General features: G+C 39.3%; 1 protein-coding gene across 5 annotated transcripts in view; it reads right to left on the reverse strand.

Annotated features, from left to right (window-relative positions):
* Window positions 1-25,198, reverse strand: part of SOX5 (SRY-box transcription factor 5) — a 621,758-nt gene that overhangs the window by 238,418 nt on the left and 358,142 nt on the right. For 4 of the 5 annotated variants that reach the window (XM_065742493.1, XM_065742491.1, XM_065742490.1 and 1 more), the window contains one exon: window positions 12,215-12,446. In XM_065742493.1, the coding sequence (XP_065598565.1) occupies window positions 12,215-12,445 (231 nt within the window). In that variant the 5' untranslated portion in view covers window position 12,446. The remainder of the gene's footprint in view (window positions 1-12,214; window positions 12,447-25,198) is intronic. The other variant, XM_065742494.1, reaches the window with a different exon arrangement.

The following is a 25,198-nucleotide window of genomic DNA, read 5'->3' on the forward strand; positions in this document are numbered from 1 at the left end:
TGGACAGAGCCCAGCCACAGCCATTGGGCAGCTATGGGTCCACCCCGCACGCCCAGCAGCCCCTGCAGCTGGAAACACCGCATGCTTGTTGGGGAAATAGAAGGGATTTTTTACAATATGCTGCAACTCTCATATGGCATTCTGCATCTCTAGAAGATGCAAGTTTTAAATTACGTCTCCTCTTATTTCGCATTTCATTTGCGTCGTTTTCCCGTGGCCTGCAGGCATGATATGAGTTGCAGCACACAACACACCAAGTTCAGTGCCAAAATGGGAAACTGCACACATGTATACATACCCACTTTCTGGATTAAACACATACGATGACACAAATAGAACTAAGTCAGGCAGACAGATTTCTGCAAAATAAGGTTGAGACTTGACAGCAGTTTCCTAACTACGTTGCTAGGTCTATCTACTAAGCCTTTGTAGGGCATTTGGACTTCCAGCACTGCTACACAAATGACTAAGCCAGGCTAAATGGAGTCTTTCAATCACAACAGGTTAGATACACTGTTTTCTGGATTAAACTGAAAAGTAGAACTTGACACTCATTGCAGTTTACAGTAAGAATGACAAAAGCTTTATTAAGCACATCAATTTCTAATAGCAACTGAGAAGTAATTTACTAATGTACTAATTTTAAAATAAGGAAAACCTCTGGAATCAGTGTCACTTTTCAGCATTGAGAAAATCTTTTCAGAACAGCCTTTTAAAGGCACATTGGATTGCTTCTGTTCTCTAACTAATAAACGTAAAATTTATTACTTGAACATTGCTGACTGGATACACACATCTAGCAGTTTGTTTGTAGGGCATCTCTTACTCTCAAAATCCCACTAAATAGCATCAGCACTGTTTAAAAAAGTTTACTAGAAAATTCATTAAAAAAAAAAACAACACAAAACAAGTTGAGCTTGAACACGGCTACTTCTACAAAAATACGAAAGAATATTTACAGAGTACTGTGTGTTATTCCTTTAAATCCACCATGTACTGTGAATGGAATTACTATCTCCTAATTTTAGCCCCAAATTGGACATCTACTCTAAACTAGTCATCAAGGCTCCCTCTATAGTCAATAGACAAGTACTTTCAGAGGGCAATTCATCTTTCTTGTCTTAGATGGTTCATAGGTTCATAGGTTCATTAGGTTGGAAAGGACCTACAAGATCATCTAGTCCAACCATCCTCCTATCACTATCCCTACCCACTGAACTACTAAATCAGATCCCTAGGATCACGAGGAAGATGCTTATTTAAAGATTGGAAAGGTTGTTCTAGGAGGATGGTTATCTTTTTCCACAAACTGTGAAGAGAGCCCAAACACCTAGCGTTTGTGTGCTTAAACCTTGGTGAGCTGAACCCCATTCTCAAATGTACAACAGTCATGAACTTCCTTTGAGTTTGGAAACACTAACAGAGCAATGGCTGAAGGACAGGTTTAATTTTGATTGTACTATTGTGTGCAGCTAAGAAAAGTGAACTGCTAACAACAAAAGCAATGGCAAAACTAGAAATATGGTCTAATTTCAGCCAGTAAAGGAAAAAAAAAAGTACAATTTTTGATAATATTTATAAAATTATAAGTATGGAGATCAACAACTGTTTGTGGCATTTTGCATAACAAAATAAAGATACAGGCCCTAATTATAAAGTGAGATTTCGGGCAAATTAGTTTATCCGCATGGAAAACCAGCAAATTCACTGTGGCTCTGTGTCAATATATTACCCAATACTCATGTTGACAACTTCAAAACTGAAGCTATACTCTCTGTCCAAAAGCTAAGTTTACACTGGCCACAAGCAAACAGGAAAAGTACATCATCTAGCACAGAAGTATTCTTTGCAGGATTGAATCACTCTGTTTTCAGTTCTGTTTGTAGATGTATAAAATCCTGACAACTGTTTCCCAATAGAATTTATCAAATTGGTTTAAAAAAGATTTAAAACTACTGTGAATATCAATCTGCTCTCCTTCCCTCTCTACTTGCACTGCTGTCTGTGTCAAGAGAATATAAAACTAAGAATACAAAAAGAATTTGTAAATTTTAAATTCATACAATTAAAGAATATACCATGGAATTGTACTCTGACTCAGGACATAAACTCAAAAGAGATGAGGGCTTTGAGCTCTGAGATGCAGAATGTTCGATATTCCCAGAAGAAGTAAGCTTTGTATAACAAATACTTATTTACAAAGTAGTAAATTCTCTTGCCAGGCAATTACTTCTCACTCAAGGCTTTTCTGGTTGAAGTTATCTAACTACAGATGTCTCAACTATAGGTATCAACAGCTGAGCTTATCACTCTAAGCTCCAGCTGCAACCTACGAGGAAAAATAGGCACTCTCAGGGTGTGATTTCTCTGACCTACTTAGAAACTCTGCTACAGAAAAATGAAACACCCTCTGCTATTCTGTGTTTACTTCAATTAACCATAAAGTTAAGTCTAAAGTTACTATCTTACCTCTAGGAATACCTTTTGTAAGCATTTAGTGAAATCAGTCATCATCATCAACTCCCGTGCCCAAAAAGCGATGCTGTGATTGACACAGCATTGCATTGATACTGACCACATTAATGCTAGCTTTCTTTTTATATAAGTGAAAGCAAAAATATTTTCTCACTGCTCCAACTGACCTTAGTCAACAGAAATTTACTATTAAGACTGCTGTCAGATATTGGAAGGAAAGGAAGGGCCTGAAAATATTACAGGAAAATAACACTCCCTCCAAGCAAGTCTTATATCCACTGAGTTATACGTTTGTATCTGGTTGTTTTTTGGAGACCCAAAGATTTTACAAAGCCAGGCACTAATCTCAGAGAACGTTGTTGTCTTTGAGCACAGAAGGATCCAAACCTGAGCATTTTTCCTGATTATGACAAAAACAGTTTAAAATGGAAAGAATCATAGAAAGAAGGAAGCTTAACTTACAATTTCAGAGATGAAACTCACACTGTAAATCAATCTGAAAATCTACACAGAAGGCCTGAAGCACAGATATTTCGTATTACTACTGGCTAGCAATATTAACAAGCAATGTAAGCTTCCACTTTTGATATGACTTAGTGTATAGATACACACACAATCTATCAGAGTAATTCAGACTCAAGATGTCAGAAGGATTTTACCTTTTGCTGTAATATTTCTTATTTTCTGTCATCAAACTCCAATCCTACAAAAAGCTATGTGAAGAAGGAGTTGCAGGCGGTGACCTCTCCTTCCCTCCCTCTTGCTACCATCAGCATTAGGTTCCAATCAACCAGATTATTTTGCAGGAACAGGGTCATAAGCTAAGCATTCTGGGGCAGGAATGTTTCTTTTTTCTGTCTCTATAAAAATAAATCATGCTCTGAGCACAATATAAATAAAGATAATAACAGTCTGATGTTAGATTTTATTGGTCTACGTTTTGGACAATCTATATAATTTGCCTGTACAATCTACAAAAAGGTAATCTTTATAGCCCTTTTTTTCTTCAGTGTGGACTCGATTTAAAAGCATAAAAAAAGGATGTTGTAGCAAACTATTTCCATACATAATGACAGTATTGCTTACAGTGCCCTGGCAAACATTATCTTTAGTTAAAATGAGCACAATCTCCATTCAGTTATGTCTATTGTTTTATCTACTGATGATAAACTCACAGTTTTCACTGAGTCCACTTCTCCTTTGCAAAGGGCAAAAATGTATTATCTGGTCACACAAATGTACATGGACTAGAAAAAGAAATAAAGAACTTAATAGTTATGAACGTGACTCTGCAAATGAGGCTGGCCAAGCTATACACTATTTTACTACACAAAATATACAAGATTCTTTTTTACTTAGAAGTGGGTTTTCCTCCATTTAATAGCCTCAGAAAACTTCGGAATTTTAGTTATATCAATAATAAATAGCTTGCCAGTCTTCTCAAGGGTAGGTTCCTGTATGTGCCTCAGGAGATACCCTACCTGTTAGATGCCCGTACTTGAGCAACTCCTTGCTGAAATTCATAGTTTCACTTTTTCCACAGGCCTTTCTCTAGCCATGCATCTCTGATGAAAATTAACAAACCCACTTAATCCAAGAAGATCACGGGGAAGAAAGACATATTTCACCAACAGGCTCAAGACAAGAGGAAGTAGTTAACACCATGAAAGGAAAAAAAACAAGACTGGATGATATGACACTAAAACCTAGCAACTGCCTGCAGCCACATTTTCATTACCACTCTAACCATCACTACTTCTGGTGATACTACAGAAGTTTTAGCAAAAGCAAGAAAAATTAGAGAAAGAAGGCTGACCTTGGCACAGCCCAATCCAACTTAATTTGAATAACGTGAAAAGACGTAACTAAACAGACAAGGCAAAAAACACAATAGAGCTTTTCACTCAGCTATTAAACGGACAGAAAATAAATAAATACTTCAAAATGTCACTGCAGCGGGTAACATTCTAACTATGGACACAAACATCTGACAGGGAGAGAAGGGGATGTAAAACATGATGGTATTTAGCGTAGCAGAAAAATCTGGCACATCTAGGAGCCAGCGCTGATAATCACAGACATTCCTTGCAAACCTGACAGTCAAGAAAACTGTTTCATGATGAGTTTCAGTTTTGGTGTATTTCCACTGAAAGTATGCTGCATATCAAAAACCAGCCATAGTTTATTGACATTCTGCCCAAGTATACAGCATGATACTTTCTTTTACTATGCAATGTCTTCATATGAACTATTTACTAAAAGGCTTTAAATTGATTAAATAATAAAAATGACTATATTAAATAATGACTACAGGCAGAGGAAATAAATGAACAAGGGAGAAAAAGGTTTTCAGAGGACCACTGCAATCAGATAAAAAGCGGTACGGTAATAGTGTTCTTATAAAGCTGGAGAAGGCTTTCTCACCTGCAGTGAAAAGAAAGTCAGAAATACCATGCCAGCTGGTGGGAAGAAGTAAGGTGGACATGAAAAGTGTATGGATCATAACAGAGAGCACAACTATGTTCTGGAAGTTCTGAAATGAACAGGCAGCTACTCAAGCAAAAATGATTCAAGGTGGTATGCAGAACTACGCATTGTGCAGCATATCATCAAGTTAGATTCCCATGTGCCTTGTGACATGTGTCAGATAAGGGCTTGAAAGCCTTGTGCGTTGTTGTCTATATTCTGATAGCAGTTACAGTGCCAGCCCAAGGCCATAAACTCTTGAAAGTGCAGAAGCTTGGCCACAGGAGATAAATGCTCAGCTGAAAGAGAAACATGAGAACTAAGTTTCTGTTGCCTTCCCTTTCCAGGACCATGAAGAACTGTGTGTTTTCATGGCAGTAGAGTCTTCGGCTCACTGCAATATTGTAAAGATTCACAATAACTAGATAAAAACAAACCCAAAAACTTTCAGAATAAATTTGAGTGGAGCGCAAGAAGTGATGGATCTGGTCTGGAGATACTATACAAAATCTACATTTGGATAGAGATACCACAGATGCTACCTAGGTGATATCACCACCAGTAATTGACTGTTGTAAGCAAAAACTGAATCATCAAGAAGTAGGAACACTTTATATATAAGTCTCTCTACATTGCTGCTATAAATTAACCTTACTGTTCTGCTTTCTCCATACTCTTGCCTTCATCTTCAGCAGTGCTCCTCAACTGAGAGCTTCGAAATTTTGTTCCAAATCTGTGGCATCTTTTACTTCCCCCTGGAAGATCTCGTTTCTTCTCATCATTGCCCCAGTATGCCAGGTACCGGCTGCTAAGTACTGCTGTAGGCATGCTATCACAATTCTGAGCCATGAATGCTGCATGTACCTCTAGGCTGGCCAGGCAGAGCTGATGCCAATCTACTATTTCCAGTAAAAATGCACAATCTCAGTGAAACTACCTACAAAATCTCAGTAAATGTGTGTAATCCCAAGCTGAGCAACCTACTAAGAGCAGACTGAATGGAGATACTAATTAGGAATGAAGCCACTGTATCCACTGTAGAAAATGGAAGCAGATTACTTAGAAAGATGACCGAGTTTTTTTTTCATTTAAGGCTTAAGTATTTTTTTGCTAGTGCACTTGATAGTTCTTTTCCCTTCATCATAAGAAAGACCATCTGGTTCAAATATCTGTAAGGACCGTGGGGTTTATGTTTTTACCTATCTTTATTTATCTATTTATTTATTTATTTATTCATGTGCAATTTTTCAGCTATTTACTTGAATTAGATTTCACCAGTATTTATGCAAGAAGCTTAAATGAAGGTATTTTCCAGTATGAAGTCAATGAATTGATTCTTAGGCATATAATCACTTGCAAACAATGGATACACACAGTTCCCAGCACTTCCATAAAACAAAGGTGTTTACTTTTCTGTTGATTATTTTCTGCTTAACTGCATTCAAATGAATCCATTAAAAATGTGACTGCTTCACAGTAAGATGATCTTCAGCAAAAACAAACAACTGCTGTTTCCACTTCTCTTTGTGGCCTTTAAAAACTACAGTCATCTGCACCCTGTATTTCAGGCAATTTATAAATCATAAGTCTGGTCTTGATTTGTTCATTTATTGTTTTAAATACCGTTTTAACTCTCCTGCTTAGGAAAAAGAAATGTTTTCCTACTTTATTACTTATTTATTATCCCCTAACCAACCTTTGGACCTTTCAGAGTCTGATCCAACAGGCCATCTCAAACTTCAGCTGGCCTTTCTGCCCGTTTATTTCAGCTGGAATAAACATCCATTCTGGTTTTCCAGGACCATATGTAAGTGAAATTCACTGTATTCACAGCCTGGTGGGACAAGTAAGGGAAGTTCCATGAACTGACACACTGATCCTGAATTGTGTTCTGTATCCTGTGAAGGATGAAAATATGCCCTATATAAAATATGTACAACAAGGAATTTGCAAGTACTTGTTAAATACTGTAAGTATTTCTTACATACATAAATGGGACAGTGCTGGAGAGAACAGAATTACAGTAAGAAGGACAAAGAAGTTATAGTGACTTAAATTAAAGTTACAATAACTTAAACAAAAGATGCACTGTCACCCTGATAATAGAAGTACCAAAGCTTTTTCTTGCTCTATCACAACTGGTTTTCAAGGACAGCGCACAGATTTCTGGACACTAAACAATGCAATAGGCAGCTTCAACAGCTATTTGATGGGTTCTGGACGAGTTTTATTTATTTGTTCCCTTTCCTAATAACCGGCACAGTCATCCTCTGCAGTGGTACAAGTGTAAAGATTGAAAAGATCAAATTCTGATACGAGCCTGAAATTATATCTGTGGAAACTGCTTTCATGCGCTACTTTTGTGATGACATTTATAATGCAGTGTTTCTAACAATGCAATTTCATCATCTTATAAATATCAATTTACCATTGATAGGAAGGAAAGAACATCAAAAACAGACAAACACAAACTTACCACTGTTTTTGCTTTAATTAAACTAGTCTTGTTCAGATAAGCCTGTCTATCTATTACAAAAACAACAGTTTATAGTTTAAACTGTGAAACTGTGTGTGCGTGTGCGTGTGTGTGTTGTAATGATGGTGCCTGCTAACAATTTCATACTGCCACACTGCACATATGGCTTCCAAGCTAGCTTTATCTGAATCTTTGTGAATCTATTCTCCGTGCTATTAAACTGAGCACATTCCACATCGTTCAAAAGTAATTACACTTTTGTCTAGAGTGTAGGAGACTGCTCTCCCCAAACAATGAAATTCTCATTATTAGAGCTGGCACAATAATGGCACTGGTGTTCACAACACTGTGCATTGTAGCATCACAATAACTTATCCTAAGCTTGATGCACAAAGGTACACTGGAAATTATAATTTCTCTAAAACCACTGTGTTGGTTTTTTTAATAGGCATTCTTTAGCTCAGTATAATTAGAGTTCTATTTGACTTTTTTAAAAGCTACATACATTCAGATTTCCATTCCCTTCACCACTTCCAAACAGCAGCTAAGCATGTTGTTCTGGTCCGGCACCATTCGTACACTGATGACTCCCAGACCAACAGGTGAAGTGCAGGCCAGGACATATGCAATGACAAAATTCAAATGCACCTCTAAGCAATCTCTTGTTTTGGACAAGTGGAGAAAAAGCATAAGACAACGTGTCGGTAAGTTCTTTGAGCAGCAGAACTGTTATTCTTAATGCAGCCAAAATTTCTTAATATTATTCCCAAGTTACAGAGTAGTAACTTCATCCACCACAGAAATGCAGCATTTGTTCGTATGAAGCAATAAAGCCCTTCCGCAGTGCACTGCAATTTAAAGCACAGCTGGAAGTGAATTCTAAATCCCACTAAAAGTGCAGGACAAGTGCAGGAGAGCAAACACTGTCACTCATTTGGAAGGTTTGGACAGTGTCACAAGTACATTTTACCAGTTCGTTCTTTAGTCAGAACTTTCTCCCTTTTAATCTCGCCCAGCATTTCAATGATATTCTACAGTTATGAAGAATAGCCAAAGTTGACCACGGTACACAGTGTCTGTAATGCACGTTAATCAGGGCTTTTAGCAGTGGCATCTCTTGTTTAGCAATTAGCACACAGACTGCTGGTGACATCAGCTGCCCTAAGAGGTGGCAAAAGCATAAAGCATTAAGCAACACGGTAAGTCAAACAAATAGAAATAAAATAAACTCAGAACTTTAGTGAGTTAACAGCTATCTGCACTATCCAAATACTGTAGCCTCAATAGACTTCATCAAAAAAGGCACTGACAGGTACTATAATCCTCAAGTGTTTCCCTGCTAAGCTTATGGCCTGCTATTAGCATTCTGAGGGCAGCCAGACAATGCACACTCTAGGGCAAATTATTTGTCTTGCATTTTCTTCCAATCCATTGGTTTAAGTCTGATAACTCATTGTTTCTTTTCTTACTAGTGGAAAAGCTTTCCTACCTAAAAGAAATATTTCACTTCTTCTATTAAGAGGAAACAACTTTGGGATACAGTTGCCCTTCATAGAACCACAGAAAAGCCGAGGTTAGCAGGGACCCCTGGAGCTCATCCTGGTCCAACTTCAAGGGGGCCACACAGAGCCCTGAGTATTTCTGTAGATGGAGAACTTGTAACTCTTTGGGGCAACCTGCACCAGTGCTCAGTCACCCTTATTATAAAAAAGGCATTTTCTGATGTTCAGATGGGCTATTCTGTGCTTCAGTTTGAGTCTTTTGCACAGTCTTTCTCTGGCTGTAGTTCCAGTACACGGAAAGATGGATGATGCAGCTTTGCAGCTCTGTGCTGATTTGGGGAGGTTTGAAGACTTCTTTCTTGAAATTTTTGCCCTTCTGTTATGAAAACCCAGCTAGCATTCAGACCTGTGTCTCTATGTTGGCAGTCAAAGACAAGAGTTGATATGACTTGGAAAATTACAAGGTAAATTTTGGAAAGTCTTAAGTTGGGCAAACTCTTGAGCTATCACTATTGCAATCAGCCTTTTACCTTGAGGATCCTAGGATGTCCCAGCTGGCAGGACTTGTGAAAGGAAGCACAGCTGGAAGTAACCTATGAAACAGAGGGTCAATTGACAGCTAGAAAAGTGAGGCCAAGAAATTGATTCTCAAGGTTAAAATTGTTTTTCTAACTGTCTCTTCAAGATACATTGCTGAGGCAAAATGCGAGAAGACAGGGCTGGCTGTGGTGACAAGAGGAATACAGCTATGCAGCCTACTGATGAGACAACACTCTGTAATTGTGTATCGTTTGCAGATCCCTTATCTGTGCTTTTCATCTGCTGAGATTGTTTCCCTAAGCCAAATGGGTGTTGTACAGCTAGCAGTGGAATGCCTCCGTGGATCTATACCATGTCTATCTGGGAGCCCTTTAGGAGAAGAGTTGTAGACAGCAACCATGCCCAAAACACTATGGCTGAGATGGGTGCAGCAGAGTGATGCTGTGTGTGATTTCAGACAGGCTGTATGTCTGCTGGGGTCTTTGGGAAAATCTGTAAAGGTGTACCCTGCTAAGGGCAGCATGTGGCTGCAAAATGAGAACTCCATGGTCACTTGCAGACTCAGTCAGTAGGTGTAGCAGTACAGCTGACAAGCTATTAAGAAGTGTGAAGCACACTGCTGGAGCTTTGTCAATAAAACTGTATTGGACTGCACAATGTGGTGGTGTGCACACATGTGGATATGCTTCCCAGAGTCAGTAGAAGAGCCCAGAATGTCAGATTAAACAGCATAAAAACAACCTTTGTACTGCTATGAAGGTGAGGGCATTCTTTGGGAATGACTTTTTTTTTCTGGAGATACACAAGCTGGCCTACCTGGATGATGATTTTCACAAGACACTTCTTTTTAAAGAAGAAATACTACCGAAATGTCGTGTTTGTACAAATTGACAGTTTTCTTAAGCATGTATGGAGACAAAAACAGCCCTTAAAATGACAAAAAAAAAAAAAAAAGCTTCACATGAGCTTACAATATTACACTACCATGGTAAAACTGTCTAAAACATGTTATAATGCAGTATTTTGCATTATGAAGACAACAAACGGTTTTAACATCACATTAAATACTGTCTTCATAGTAGCATGTCACAGTAGATGATCACCTAAACCTCTTGGTCTTAAAAACTATGAATGAATAGAAAAGCTGGTTAAAATCTGTAAAAGAGCAGTTAAATGTTTCAGTGAAATCTAGCTAGAATATGCTTCCTTAGCAGACAAAGAAGTTTTATTTCATTAGGATCTGATTCTACTACCCTCTTGTAGTCATGACAAGTTCTTCTACTGACCTAAGTGTTCACAGAAACAGTCTCTTATCTACAATATACTCTCTTAAAATAGGCCAGAATACAGCAAAGCTCACACACCAATTATATATTCTAACACTTCAGCGTCTTGAATTGTGTATTTATAAATTACATCTCCATAAAACACATGATAAAGGATCATAAGCAAGCAAGTTAGAAAAAGATAATGACATCTCTTTCCATGAGTAATTTTCCCAACAGGGTTCTTTATTCATATGAAGATACAGTAACACCAAAAAATAAGAAAAAAATATATTCTGAGCCACTGTTTGAACTCAAGCACTATTCCAAAGAGGAAGAAAAATGGATTGAGATCAGCGAATTATTTTGTCTAGAAGAGCTGCTTCATTGAATATCCACTGTCTTGGTCCTACGAGAGAAAATCTCTTAAGGCTTTTTACAGAGGGCTTGTTACAGATGTGTAACCAGCTGTAAGGGCTTAAATACCACTATGGAGCTGTTGCAGGCTTTTATGAGAAGACACCGTCACCTATTTGGTGATGCCTTGTTAAAAGCCTTCAAATATGCAGGCCCATTCATTATCTTCACTTAAAGTGAAATTGTCAGTGCCCTTGCTGAAGTAGGGGACTAACAGAAAAGTTGCAGTCAATCTGGAAACAGGCAAGAGCCGTGGAAGTGTGTTCATATAGATACCTCCATTAAGGTGTCTAAGTCCTGGAGTCTCAATTCCTTTCCCTACACTTTTCAACCCTTATTAAAATGTATCACAGTACTCTACATTAAGGGTCAAACACAACACCTCGTAGTAGTGACGCTACGCTACGAGTGAGGAACATGGCATTGCTTTCTCATCCTTCTTGTTCGCTTTCCGATAAAGCCAGCTCCAGACTTCCGGCAGGCTGCTAAATGTAGTGACTTAAGTCCACAGTGTCATTTGTAAAGTGCACAAAAAAGGTGGCAACTCACACGTGAAAGAGCAGTAGGCTGATTTCCTTCTGTAAACATAATAGGTCTTCTTGCATGTGTTGCACGAAAAGTGCACATCAGACTTGAATTTTTAAAAACAATAAAATCCAAAGTTTCTCTTTTTTTCTTACCCTTTATACAGACTTTTGTGCCTTACTATTGCATAAACTTGGCACTGGGGTGATATTTCAGACACCATGCCAAACATGACTCTCACTTACAGTGTTCCAAAACCATTTACTGTTTGCTGAACACACACACTTCAAATTCACATTGATGTAGCTAAAAAATTTTAGCACTCTAAATGCCAGCAGGCAAAGGTGAGGAAAAGCAGAGTGATTTAGCATTTGTAGCAGAGGGTACAGACAGTCCAGCTAGGTCAGAGCCTTCACGTTACTGTAGCATGTTCTGTATGTGTAACTATGCACCGTATACTCCATAAAGTTCAGATCTGGATGCCAAACTACTGTAGATGCAGAATTCAAAGAATGGATGTAAGCACAAGAGACCATTAGCAAACCTACCATTGTGTTGTGCTGAGAAGTGGGAGTCCTATGGCCACAGTTCTCTTGCGTCAGCAGAGAAACTGGCTGAAATTCCTCAGAGTGAGGCTTGTTGGGAAAACTCACATGCAAGGGAAGGTGAAAGGCTGGGAGCCCGTCACTCTCCTCTTCTCCCACTTTCTGTCTGCTTGTCACCATGGCTACCTCTCCATCTGCTTCCCCATACGGAGAGGCTGGTCGCTTGGAAGACATCCTGGAAGGAACAAAAGAGGAGAAAATAATGAAACCTCCAAATAAATCCTTAATGCCGTCATTGTGTGGTTAGGGGCCATTGTAACAGAAATGCCTTTTTTGTGCTGGCAGAGAGCAGGAAACCATCCAAATACCACTGCAAAGCATACACAATTGGGAACAATGGCCAAGCAGGTAGCAACAGAACAGTGGCTTGTTTGTTGTGAGAATAATACACTAATATAGCACTCTCCTGTATTTTGGCTTCTTAAACATGAAAATTCACCTAAGAAGACTGCATAATGAAATGCAATTCCTTTAAAAAAAAATGCCCATCTGGTTTTGCATTTGCAGGAGACTGTAAGACACAAGCTATTGTCAACTTAGCTTTAAAGGAATAACCCTCCACATTTATTTAACTTAAAAAATAAAATATCAAAATAAAATAAAATAAAATTAGGAAATAAAACAATGTAACAAAAAAAGATGAAATAGCTTGCTGTCAAGTCAAAATGTCTGTGTTTATAAAACTTCACTCGTGTGAACGGTAGAGTGTTATAATCACATTGAAAGAATCTTTTCAGGTTCACAGATCTGGGATAATTAAGCAATTAAACATTTGGACATTAATAATCTAAGCTTTTTGACAACACAAATTCAGGGCTCTACTGAGTGAATGAAGACTTGTCAAGATATCCGAGACTTCCTACCCATAGTCAGATCAGAAAAATATACACGTAACTGTAATTCACATCTCTATATATAAAAGGACACACAAGGGAGACGTGTAGAGCACACACGTTGTGAAAAGCACACAAAAATCTTGGCTCAAAATTCAAGCCCACTGTCCACATTTTTTTTTTTTTTGAGATTGCCTGGTAACATTTTTTTGATAACACATACACATCCACCTTTCAGGAAGACTGAGAGAATCCTTATCTCATTGGAAAAAGTTTTCACCCAAACCAGGCACCACTGAAAATCCTCTAAGACAGACTGAACCCAGAACACTTCCTGCTTGGGCTTCAAAACAGAGGGGTCCAGTGAGGTATTAAAATGCAAGAGACTTCTGGGATTAATTACAGCAACATTGTTCATGAAAATCAGGGTATGTGCACGGATGGCATAATGGGCCTCTGTGCTAAGCTGGGGCATCTGCAATAAGGAGTGGAATGAAAAGTAAGAAATCCTGCAGACGTAGTCAATAGAAGAAAAGAAAGAAAAATGAGAAATATTCAATGGAAAAGAAGAGGTTATGAACAAGGAAACTGAAGACTATTGTACGTAAAAGCTGAAAAGGCAGGCTGAAGTAATACTGTTCCTCCTCAAAAATCTAGCATTTATGATTCTAATTACCCCATTTTGATTTTCCACTTCACAGTTAAAGGGCTGCATTTCAAAAGCCCAGCAGCCTCTTGAACCATGTGTGGGGCTGCTGTGAGGTGGAGCATGTCCATACGATTTGGCATATTGAGCACGAAATGGTTCTTAGCAGCAGTCAACTGGGTCTGAAAACAAACAGTGACTTTAAACAGCCCTTTGTTAGGACTTATTTTGTTTCTAATGATCTCATTTTGCGCTTTGCCTCCTGAGCCAAGTTAGATTATATTAAAAAAAAAAAAAAAAAGAAAATTAAAAAAAAAATCCGTACCAGAACCTAAACTCAGCTGCACATCGCCTGTTCTTCTGAACACCACCTATTGCCTATACAGAGAGAAGCAATCTGTATTTTCTATTAATGTTTGACTTAGTCCAACAGACTAACACTTCATACATCCTACCTGAATTCTGTCTTCTAGGCTTCCCCACCTACGTGTCTGCAGAGAAGCATATGTATAAAGACAGAGATCACGGATACACTCTTACTGGCAGTTTTCTTCTAGCCCACTGAATTCAGCATTTTACAGATAATGTTTGGCATGACAGATCCCGAGCTTTTCTACTGCAGAAAACATGGAACACCATCCTGAAGCTAATGCACGTTATTCACATTCTGCACTGCACTGCACCAAGAACCACATTTTCTATTAATTTTGAGTATAACATTTTGGTTACTCATTTCAACACTGGCTTGGCTTTTTACAAAATCAGCACTAAACAGTTGTCTCAATTTTGGCAAACAAAAAGGGAGAGACACAAAATCATTAGTCAATTATTGCATATTCTATATTTTAGGATACTTATATTTGATACAATTTCTAAAAACATTGTAAGCTATCTACCAAATTCTTCACTGCGATTCACTCTGACAATAAAAGACAGAGAAAGGATGCCCTCTGTGGTACTGAAGACTTGTACATAGGACACTCTGAAAATAATGCCTCCTATTTATTTCCATGGAAGTTATCAGAGATTCAAAGAGCACAATAACACTATCTGATAGACCAAATTCTCAGCTACAGATACTCTTTTGTAACACAGACACCACCATTAGCTGATTCACACGGATGAACTGAACAAGATACTCTTAGTTTCGTGTCATGATTGCAATGCAGGGGTGTCCAGAATGAGTCATGGCTTTCACATTGCTGTCACCACTGCTAAAAGGCACCACCCACTGCCTCCCTGTGCTCACATCCACTGTTTGGTCAACAACAGTCAGCAAGCATCAATGAATGTCAGTGGGTGCCATTTTTTTTCTCCACACGGGGGAATTTAATTACACCCCTTTGCTTCATATGCACATCCATGTCAGATGTCATTCTGTCAGACTGATCCTCTGCTTCCATCTGTCATACAGCAGCAAAACGTAATGGAATATTGGTGGGAAGGTTCAACCTCTACTGCTGTACCACCAACATCCACCTCTGGTGTCGTGGGCCAAGAGCACAAAATAAAAGGCATTACTTTTGGAGCAGCCCTTGTATATACTCTGTACCCAAGTTGTGAGAACCCCAGACAGCCACAGATTCTGCCACATGGCTTCACAATAGAAGTTTGACCACCATGTTAAATTCAAACTCTTCTGCTAATTTTATAAGCGCATATTTGGCTTTCCATACACTGTTCAATGAATGCATCCCAGACTGCCATCACCTTCTGCTCATCACCTGTTCCCAAAAGGACTGACATCATTTTTACAGGGGAAAAATGAGACGATCACATTTATTATCTAGAAATAAAACCATAGGTTGGACTATAGGTCATACTAAAAATCAGCACAGGAAGCAGCAGGTTTTTCCCTCCTCATACTGCTCTTATATTACAATCCATATGGCCATAGTAATGCTAGAGGGCTTAGAAATTGCTAGAGTGGCTAAGAAAGCCAAGTTACCAATCCAATTTGCCTCAGCCTCCCAGGTGACCAGGTCACTTGAAGAAGCAGTGGCACAGCATCAGATGAAGGTCACACAGCCCATGCAATGACTGCAATTTGTTTTCTAGGTAGTTCTATCCAGAGCCAACCTGAGTCAGGCAAAATCTGTGCTTTTAGAAATCTCATCATCACCTTTAACACCAGACACAAACATCATGGTTTCATGGAAATTACTCCTTAGCAACATCTGGGAAATTTCCACAAGAAAATGTAAGATTAAAAAAAAATAAATCACTCAATTGAAAATGACTTCCAAAAGGATAGTAAATACAAAAAAGCATGGCAGCAAAGGACCAAATCACTGATATGTTCACTTGAATAAGACAACATGACACAAGATAAATTCACTTATTATTTCTGCAGCTTTACTGGACCCTCTTCTGACTTCTAAATGCTCCCTCAGTCCACATCCTTTTCCCACCTCTTCATTTTCCTACAGAGCTAATACCAGGTATTAAAAGAGTCCATATCTGAGGAGCAAGTAGAGTTCCCACTATAAACAATAAGCGAAGGGGAACAGCTACATTGCGAGTAACAATGTTATCTGAAATTGAGTGCTTTTAAGCACGTCTATCTATTTATGAAGTTTCTAGGATTATACCATTTTAACAAAGGGCTGTCAGACATCTTGGACCTACCCTCAGGGATAACACAATGGTTTACAACTTACGTAGATTGAAGATCTTTTCCTCAAATTAGTTTAAACTCAAAAAGGTTTTCAATTACTCTGGAAGAAGGTTTAACAATCATAGAATCGTGGAAAAGAATCACAGAATGACTTAGGTTGGAAGGGGTCTCGAGGCTCATCAAGTTCCAATCCCCTTGCCACAGGCAGGGCTGCCAACTGCTCAAGCAAATACTAGATCAGATTGCCCAGAACCCCATCCAACCTGGCCTTAACACCTCCAGGGATGGGGCACATCCACAACCTCTCCAGGCAACCTACACACTCAAAAACCCCATCAAGATATAACTTTCAGAGAAGTTAGAACACGGTGGACCAGAAACCCAATCTAATAGGACATCCCTACGGGTGGAATCCAGCCTCTTAAAGACTTGCAAGAAGAGCTGAATTTGGAATTGACATTAATCATTTCTATTGAATTCAAATCCAATACCTAAGTATCAATTTCTTTTAGACAACTTAAATCTGCAAAGTTGAGATGTAGAGGGAAGCAGCAGAACTCATCCCACTGTACAGACGTATCTGAATTGTAAACCTGGAGCCCAGATTCGATTTTGACCAAGGGTTAGGATGGAACTGAAGATTTAGATCTGGTGATGAGTTCAAAATACATGGTGACGAACACTATTTCTTGTCAAGGGACACTTTTCTGTTTTCAGAATGGTTCTTGATATGCAGAATTGTGTTAAATTTTCATTAAATGCATGCGCTTTTTGGAAGCAAAAGTGTGGCTTTTTGTTGTGCTTTGTTTGTCAGTTGTTCTCTTTTTTCCAGGAGATAAAATCTCACCCTTCTAACACACTCTTTAGCCCACAAATTGTTGATGTGATTCATTTTACAATAGGGGGTGGTTCTCCATATCTTTCTTTCAATTTAGCTGACTCTTTGCAGGCTTAAACTGTGCCTACTGATCTCAGTGCTTTCAGACTGACAGCGGCACAGAGAGATTTTCCCACTGCAGATGAAGAGATGCACAGCATCCACACAAATAGTTTCTTTGTGCCACGTACAAGTATCAGTTCCACCCCAAAAATTTCAGTCTACCAAACAACATCACTTTGTTTTTTCCCTTGGGTTTAACTACCTCAAAAAGTGATCTTTTCACAGGTCTAGTTTTTTATTGTTACTTCTAACAGAACCTCATTTAGATGCCTCCACTACGTTTGTTCATTGGTGGACCAGTTTGTTCATTTGATACATGGCTGTACACCCCAAAATAAATCTAAAGCAGCATTCAGTATTCAAGGAGATAGTGCCCTCTAGCATACAACCAGCATCCATCCCAGTTTGATTGCTCACGCCATAAAATTTCATAAATTTTATGTCATAAAACTCTAATCTTGTTACATTAAGCAAAATACCTCAGAAACATTTCAGATACCCACAAAAGCTTTTGGAGAAATGGCTTATCCATGTCTTCAAAAGTGACAAACACAGATGTGTCAGGAGAAAAAGATATGAGGCCATAAATCTTAACTTGTTGGGAGTTAATTAAGGGATTCATCAATCACTGCACAGCTAACACCATACATACACAGGCAAAATCCCATCAGCTGCCACAACCTACAGCAATCTACAGGTTAAAAACTCCCAAAGTCCCTCTGTTCTGACTATTTATAAATGACTTTGTATAATCTAGCATTAAGACCTGTAATTATAAAACAGCATTAAAACAGGCCTGCATAGTTATGGATAATTATAGTTGGTACACTTTTTAAAGAAATAAAAAGCTTTTCCATTCAAACGCAGGCTTTGCCTTTTTGACAGCTCCAAGTCCACAGGATGTAGAGAGATGATTTAAATTGTATGTCAAATTTTTGACTGTGCGAGACTTTCTTTTTGCCCTTCTCCAGGGAGGCCTTGTTGTGTTCTCACCATAACCAGGCGTGACAGCCTGGCGTCGCGGAGCCAGCTCCGGAATCGGCATGAAAACGCTCACCTCTTGGGTTTCGTGGGCAGCCACGGGCTCCTTCCTTCCCATGGGCAGGGTTGGACTCACTCAGCTCCATAGGGAGCAGGCAAGCAGACGGACACACGGACACAACGGGCAGCTCAGACCCCTCAGCCCAGTGCGAGGGTAATTCAGTCCAACAACTGCACTGAGAATTTACTTGCTAAGACGGTTTGATTTCAAGACAAATGCTGTAAATTAAACCAGTCCTACACACTGCAGTGGGATTTCTGACTCTTCCTGATCTGCAGGGATATCTCCCTTTAATTTATACATGGGAAATCCTGTAGATTCTGCTCTTCCATGGAATAATAGGTGGGTAGTCACAAGCTTACTCATGCCATCAGAAATGTATCTGCCCGTCTCTGCTCATGTTTAGCACGAACAACACACCTCATGTTCCAGGACTTACTGAAGCCACAGTTTCTACAGGCAGCCTGACCAAAAGGTGCCAATTAATACAAATGACCGTCTCCATCCCATGCCGGCCCCAAACTGTTTATGCATGCTGAATAACTGGTACCTCTAAAAAACCGACGCTGCTCCTTTTGACAGGATCCCTTGTGTAACAAAGTATTACTCAACATGAGTAAGGGTGACAGACTCCCACACTCTGTCCCACTGGGAACTGCAAGCCTGACTTGTTTCTACACATACCACTAAAAACAGACTTCACTTGGCAATGTCTTTGAGTCATTTGCAGCTGAGTTTGGAATTCTTTACTGAAGTAATTTTACAATTAAAAAAAAAAAAAGCAAGCAGCAAACATCCTTAATCTGCTAATCAATAATTGTATGTGCTTCATGCACACCCTCAGCTGTCACTCGCACTGAGATGCAATAAGCTGTTAATTATTACTTTCAGAGATCATATCCATCAGCCATCTTTAAAAATTCACATATGCTACAGATAAGTTGTGGTATTCAAATAAGGTTTTGGTGAATAAATTACACTGGCTCATAAGTAATGAGATCACACTGACATAACCTGTGCAGTATCTCTGAGCACTTCTCTATCCCCATAGCTGCCACCAGAACCTCCTTGTGCTAAGGCTACCCAAGAATTCCCACCCCTCCTTCTCTCTTTTCCCCTCCCTTTTGTTTTCCATGTTTTCTCCACGAATGGAGTGTAACATTGACAAAAATATTTTAGTACAATGAGTTTAGAGATTCTGAATATAAAATGGGCAGAGAACGCTATCCTCCATCTCTTTTAAAGTTTGCATTAAGTACAGTAGTATATCTTCATGGCAAGACAACTGACAAATCTGATATCCTACCTTCTACAGGAACTGTCTCCTGAGAAAAGACATTTTGTGTTATTTCAGTGGCAGATTTCATTCTGACTAGTTCCAAGGCCCTCAAGTCACTATAAGGGTCTCCCAGTAAAACTTATTAAATGAAAATCCTGTAAAACTTTTTGTTAAAAAAAAAAGCTTCCCAAGAAATCTAAGCTTTAAACCAAAAATTGTCTCAGTTGTTGCTGGGTTTTTTTTTTTTTTGTTTGTTTGTTTTTTCACTTGCAAGGAATTCATGCAAAAAAAAAAAAAACATACTGAAAAATCAAGTTCAGGAAAAATAGAGTGTGAAGAAAATTAATGTTGAAAGCTCCCAAGCAGGTAAGAAGGAAAAATCTTTTGTGTGTAACAAAGTTATTTGGTGAAATAGTCTAGTCTCAAATAACCTAAGCCTTGATCACTACCAAATCCGAAAGCTAATAAAGCAACTCCTACCAAGATGCTATATTCTATCTCTGCAAAGAATGCTGCACAATTTTTCTGCAGATCCCATTTGAGACTTTGCATTGCTGGCCCTGTTTTGTACTCTGTAGGCACAGAGCTGGGAAGTTTAGCCATTTTCCCATGACACGTTGCAAACTCAGCTGCAGCACAAGAGCCTTGTATCCTGCTTTTGTTTCATACCTGTCAATTCCTATGCCTTTTGTTATTCACTAGTTAGCATGCCGATTCAAAAGCCCCAAAATCTCACAGTGTGTTTCCAAATCAGAGAAAGAAGCTGAATTTAATTCTGTGGTAAAGCATGTTTCAAAAAGACCAAACTTCAAAACATGGATTTTTAAAGAACTTCTCCAAATGGAAGTATTGAGCCACGTAGTGAAAAAGCAGTCAGTGTGCAGGCAGGGTACAAACGTAGTGGTGTGGTGTCAAGACACTGAGCATTTATCAGCACAAACTCCGAAACAGCAGGATGCAGTCACTGTTGATGTTTCGAGTAAACTGAGCCTGATCATTGGCCTCTTTCATGCAAAAGACTCTGCTTGGATGATTTTGAATTAAATCCACAAGCTCATCTATTTTCCAGTGCATCCTCAAATTAACTCTGGCTTCCTACCCTCATCCCCAGCCCTTTAGAAATGAACCTCCCTCCTGCTCTTAGGCTCCTCGTACCTCTTTATTTATTTTTTGGTATTTTTCCTAATGCTACAGTTGAACTAGCAGAGTTCTGGTTTTACTTTCACATAAAGTTCTAGGAAGCAGTCACTACTAAGAACTACCCCTGTCACTGTGATGCTAGGTAATGATCTGCCTGCTGAACCACACAGTGGAGTCTAATGAAATAATTTGAGATTTCAGGCCTTGAAACTTCCCTGTACAAACCAACTCCTAAGAACAACAGAGAAGCATGCAGTCAGTCTCTGGCTCTTGAGTGGGAGAGCAGTGTTGCGTGCTGCAAGAAACCCATACATCACATGCTAACATGCATGCTGAACTTCCATGGATAGTGAATGAAGTGAAGGCAAAGAGATGAAAATGCTTTAAGGTTATGATAACTATGAATGAATTCTTACAAAGACATTCGAGGAACCTCAGGCTCACTCTGAGAAGTTAGCTAATACTAAAACTTCTGCAATGCAGGGGGCTCATTCTTGGTCATTCGTATTCTTTGTTGAATGAAGTTTAACACAAATTTTTCTTCAAGCGTTACTAAATGATGAATTATTTTCAATGGAATCAACATTCGTAATAAAACCCTCTCCCATAAGACACCCAGATTTCAGCACGAGAATCCATACTGGTGATTAAGACTTAGCTAAGTTATGACACAACATTTTCCTCTCTTCCGCCAGGCCGTGGCCTAATAATGCTAGCTCCAGGGGAACAGCCAGCCAGCAGCAAGCCCCCCTCACTTTCCCTATTCACATATCAAACTCAACAAATGGATTTTTTTCTAAACTTCCGCTTTACCAGAGTTTATTACCATAAATGAAGTAGAAACAAAAATTAGAAACAGGAAAATTAACATACATCTCCTTTTTTCCCCCATGCTTCACTCTGAATTTCCCTACATACTGGTAGTTCAGAGTAAGAAGTTCACACCGTGTGCATATTTGATTCTAATCAACAGGTAAATAACAGGACTTTCAAAATTGTTTTCTGTATACTTTCTGATGCTTATGCATCTGACTTTGTTGTGCTGCCATTCTTACTCTTGCTCCGACCTCGACTTGAATACAGGTTTGCATCGTGCACACTGCCTTATAACAAAAGTGCAAATAAACACAGGAACACCTACACACATACATCCATATGCTTACTGGACATCTGCTGGTCAAGCTGATAATGCTTGTGAAGTATCTATGCATATACATCCGTGGCTTGAGCCTGTACCAGGGAAATACTGGGCCTCTACACAGCTTCCACAGGAGCAGAACTGGGGCCTCAGAGAGCCTTTTGTATTAGCATGAACTGTTAAGAACAGTGAAAAGTTTCCTCTGTGTGTATGCAAAAACATACTGAGGCAGAACAATGCTTCTAATGGATTCAAATATTTTCTTTCCAACAGGTTAATTCCAGCTGCCTGGAACTTTTGGGTTTTTTGTTTTTTTTTCCACTTGCATGTGTCTGCCCATCACCCCCTTCCTCTGGGGGGGTTTGTACGTGACAGGTGCATTTTTAGCCCAGGAACAAATAACCCTGAAAGACTGAGAAAGAAAAATCAAACTGAACTTGAAAGACAAAATGACAGGGAACAAATACGTTATTGCATTTCTATTATGCTAAAAACAAAAACCAAAAAATTTTGAACATCTATAATGTCTAAACAATTTGAGGTAGAATTTCCAAAGCTGAAAAGAGATTGTTCCGAAGCCCAGATGTTGCCTTTCAGAAACCAGTGAAAATTGCTGCCTCTGAAAACTACGCTGAAATACAAATAGAATAAAACAAAAATTGGTTAAATAATTTTACTCAGATGTTCTGATAATATTCCAAAAGAGGAGATGATTTTTTTCCAAGTGTTCAGGTGCTTCTGCATCCACCAAAGTGCTGCAGAGCACCCACAGAGCCACGCCACTTCTGCTCCTACAAATGCACTGCACAAGGGGTAGAACAGAAAAGTTTGTGGGCTGCTGTGAGGCTCTGGCTTCACTCCTTAGTGCAGCGTGCAGTCAAGCTGCCTCCACTCATGCTGTGAGGCTGAGAGCTGATATATTGTTTGCTTTAAGGCGCTACTGAGTCCCTCTCCAAGTGCTGATGGCAGACGCGGAGTGTTTCCCCACTGCTGGGACCGCACACCTCAAGAAGTGCACTGACTTTAACACATCACTAACTGCCTAACAGTTGATTTTTTTCTGCATCTGATTCCAAAAATGCCTGCTGAATTTCAAAAGAAAGGACAATATTTATTACAAGTCACAATAGTTGATAATTACCCAATAAGACATGTTAACCCTAGATGCTGCTGGAACAACTACACCACTGGAACACAGCTATTATCCATACAGCACGTACACCCATAAACAAATGTGTATTACAGATCATAAAAAAAACCCCACAGAACTCACAGATAAAAGAATGAGAGATTGTTCCTCTGGAATATAATGTTAGGACAACACAGTGGCAGGCACTGAATCACTGCTATAAGAAGATGTCCATTCTCCTTATCTTTGGGATTTGGGTGAGAAGGAGGAGAGAAACCCTGAAAGTGGCATCTTTTCCCTCAGGGGCCTCAGAGGAAGGTGCCTCCCAGTCCTCCAGAGGTGCTCTGCCCACCTTCAGGCCCACTGTTCAGCAGGACTCCCATGGAGCTCCACAAATCCCCAGCTGTACAAACCAGCACTGCCAAGGCACGCTGCTACAGGATGGACAGAACAGGAAGGGTGTCTAAAAGGCTGACCACTGACTGAGCCTGTGAGGATAAAGGGGTCTTGGTGAGAAGAAGCAATCAGACAGTGCTGTTTGTTTATTTTACCTCCTCCACCACACACTGAATCCTTTTTTTTTGTTTTTTTTTTCTATTACCAAGCCATCCCCCTCGGAGAGGCCTTTGTGATCTACGAGGGGCACAGCTCCTCTTCCCTAGCACCGGTGAGTTTACATAGGCAGAATCACTCAAACACATCCTAAAATAAACACCGGACTCTTCCCTCATCACACTGTCCGCATGCTGCCTTCAAAAACGCTTTAAAAAATCACCAATAAAGTGTGCTTGCATAGAACTGCTTTTACCACGATGTAGTAAAACAATTTGTCAGCTTAAGGCACAGATTGTCATATATATGTATATACATTCTAGTAAAGTAAACCTGGTCACGATTGCCATAACAAGTGGTATAATAGGTTTCTCGAAAAGACCACCTCCCCATTGGGAATACACCTAATTATATTAGGAGTGAATCTGAATCCAGATGTTCAAACCTGAAACGTTTGTTATAGTTATTATAAGAAGGAGGAATTCAAAGGGCACCTTTGGCCTGTATAATGAAGGGATGACTCGGATTCCTTCATGCTAGGAGACAGGTGCTGACCATCTTGAAATAAATAACTTATCTATTAAACAAAAGTGAAACACCAAACTTTCTTAGTTGCTGCTTTTTTAGAACCTTCAAACCACTCCCTATGCTTTTTTTTTCTCTTCCTAAGCACATGGCTTTGGCACTGAGAACAACTCAAAAATGATCAGATGTATCCCCAGGGGCACCTGAAGGTGGCACCAAGAAGAGCACTGCTCAGCTGGAAGAAGATGCCCAGCACATTATGGGCTGCCCACTGCAGGCACAGTGATCAATAAGGAATAATTGCAGTCATATTACACTAAGACACTGAGAAAAAACACTGATTTATTTGTATCTGCCAAACACCTCCCTACTTTAATCACAGGCAGATGATCAGTTAAGCTTTCAAGGTTAACAGCAGGAATTGGTACCAAACACAACACCAGAGGTCCACCATTCCATATTTCATTTCAGTAATAGATGGCCTTGGTTTGGGTGAGTAGTTATCTGTTGAGCTCACCACAGAAATTTAATTCTGCAGTACCACGATGTCCTTAGGAGCTGATGACTGTTGGAGAAGCACAAACATGGAAACCTCAAGAGTGTAACAGACTGCATGTGGGCAACTGAAGCACAACATAAGGAACTCAGAGGGCTGTTATTCAGTGCCCAGTTATCAGCAGCTGCCTCTGTGACCCTACATAATTTATCGCATCTTTCTGGCTCCCTGTTTCCCTATTTCTACACAAGAGATAAGAATGTTTAACTACCTTTATATAAAGCTTTCCAATCTCTGATTTTCTTTTTCTTTCTTTTTTTTTTTTTGGAAAGAAAATATTTTATTGGTGATTGCTGTTTGTATTACTAGCTTGTATCATTAATTTACCCAACAGTTTTGTGTGAGCAAGGGTGAAAATTAAGTACTGTTTCTTGTAACTGCAAAACTAAGTTTCTTTATCCAGTCTAACAACTTCAGAACCTTTTTTCTTTTAAAATATTAGCCATATCTATGTAGAAATCTACTTATCTTTCTCCTCTGGACAGTGATAATGGAAAAAAAAACCACCAAAACCCAACAACCAAAACCAC

Source organism: Cyrtonyx montezumae, unplaced genomic scaffold (genome assembly GCF_038088225.1).
Source record: "Cyrtonyx montezumae isolate F1298 unplaced genomic scaffold, pur_monq_1.0 scaffold_3, whole genome shotgun sequence".
NCBI lineage: Eukaryota > Metazoa > Chordata > Aves > Galliformes > Odontophoridae > Cyrtonyx > Cyrtonyx montezumae.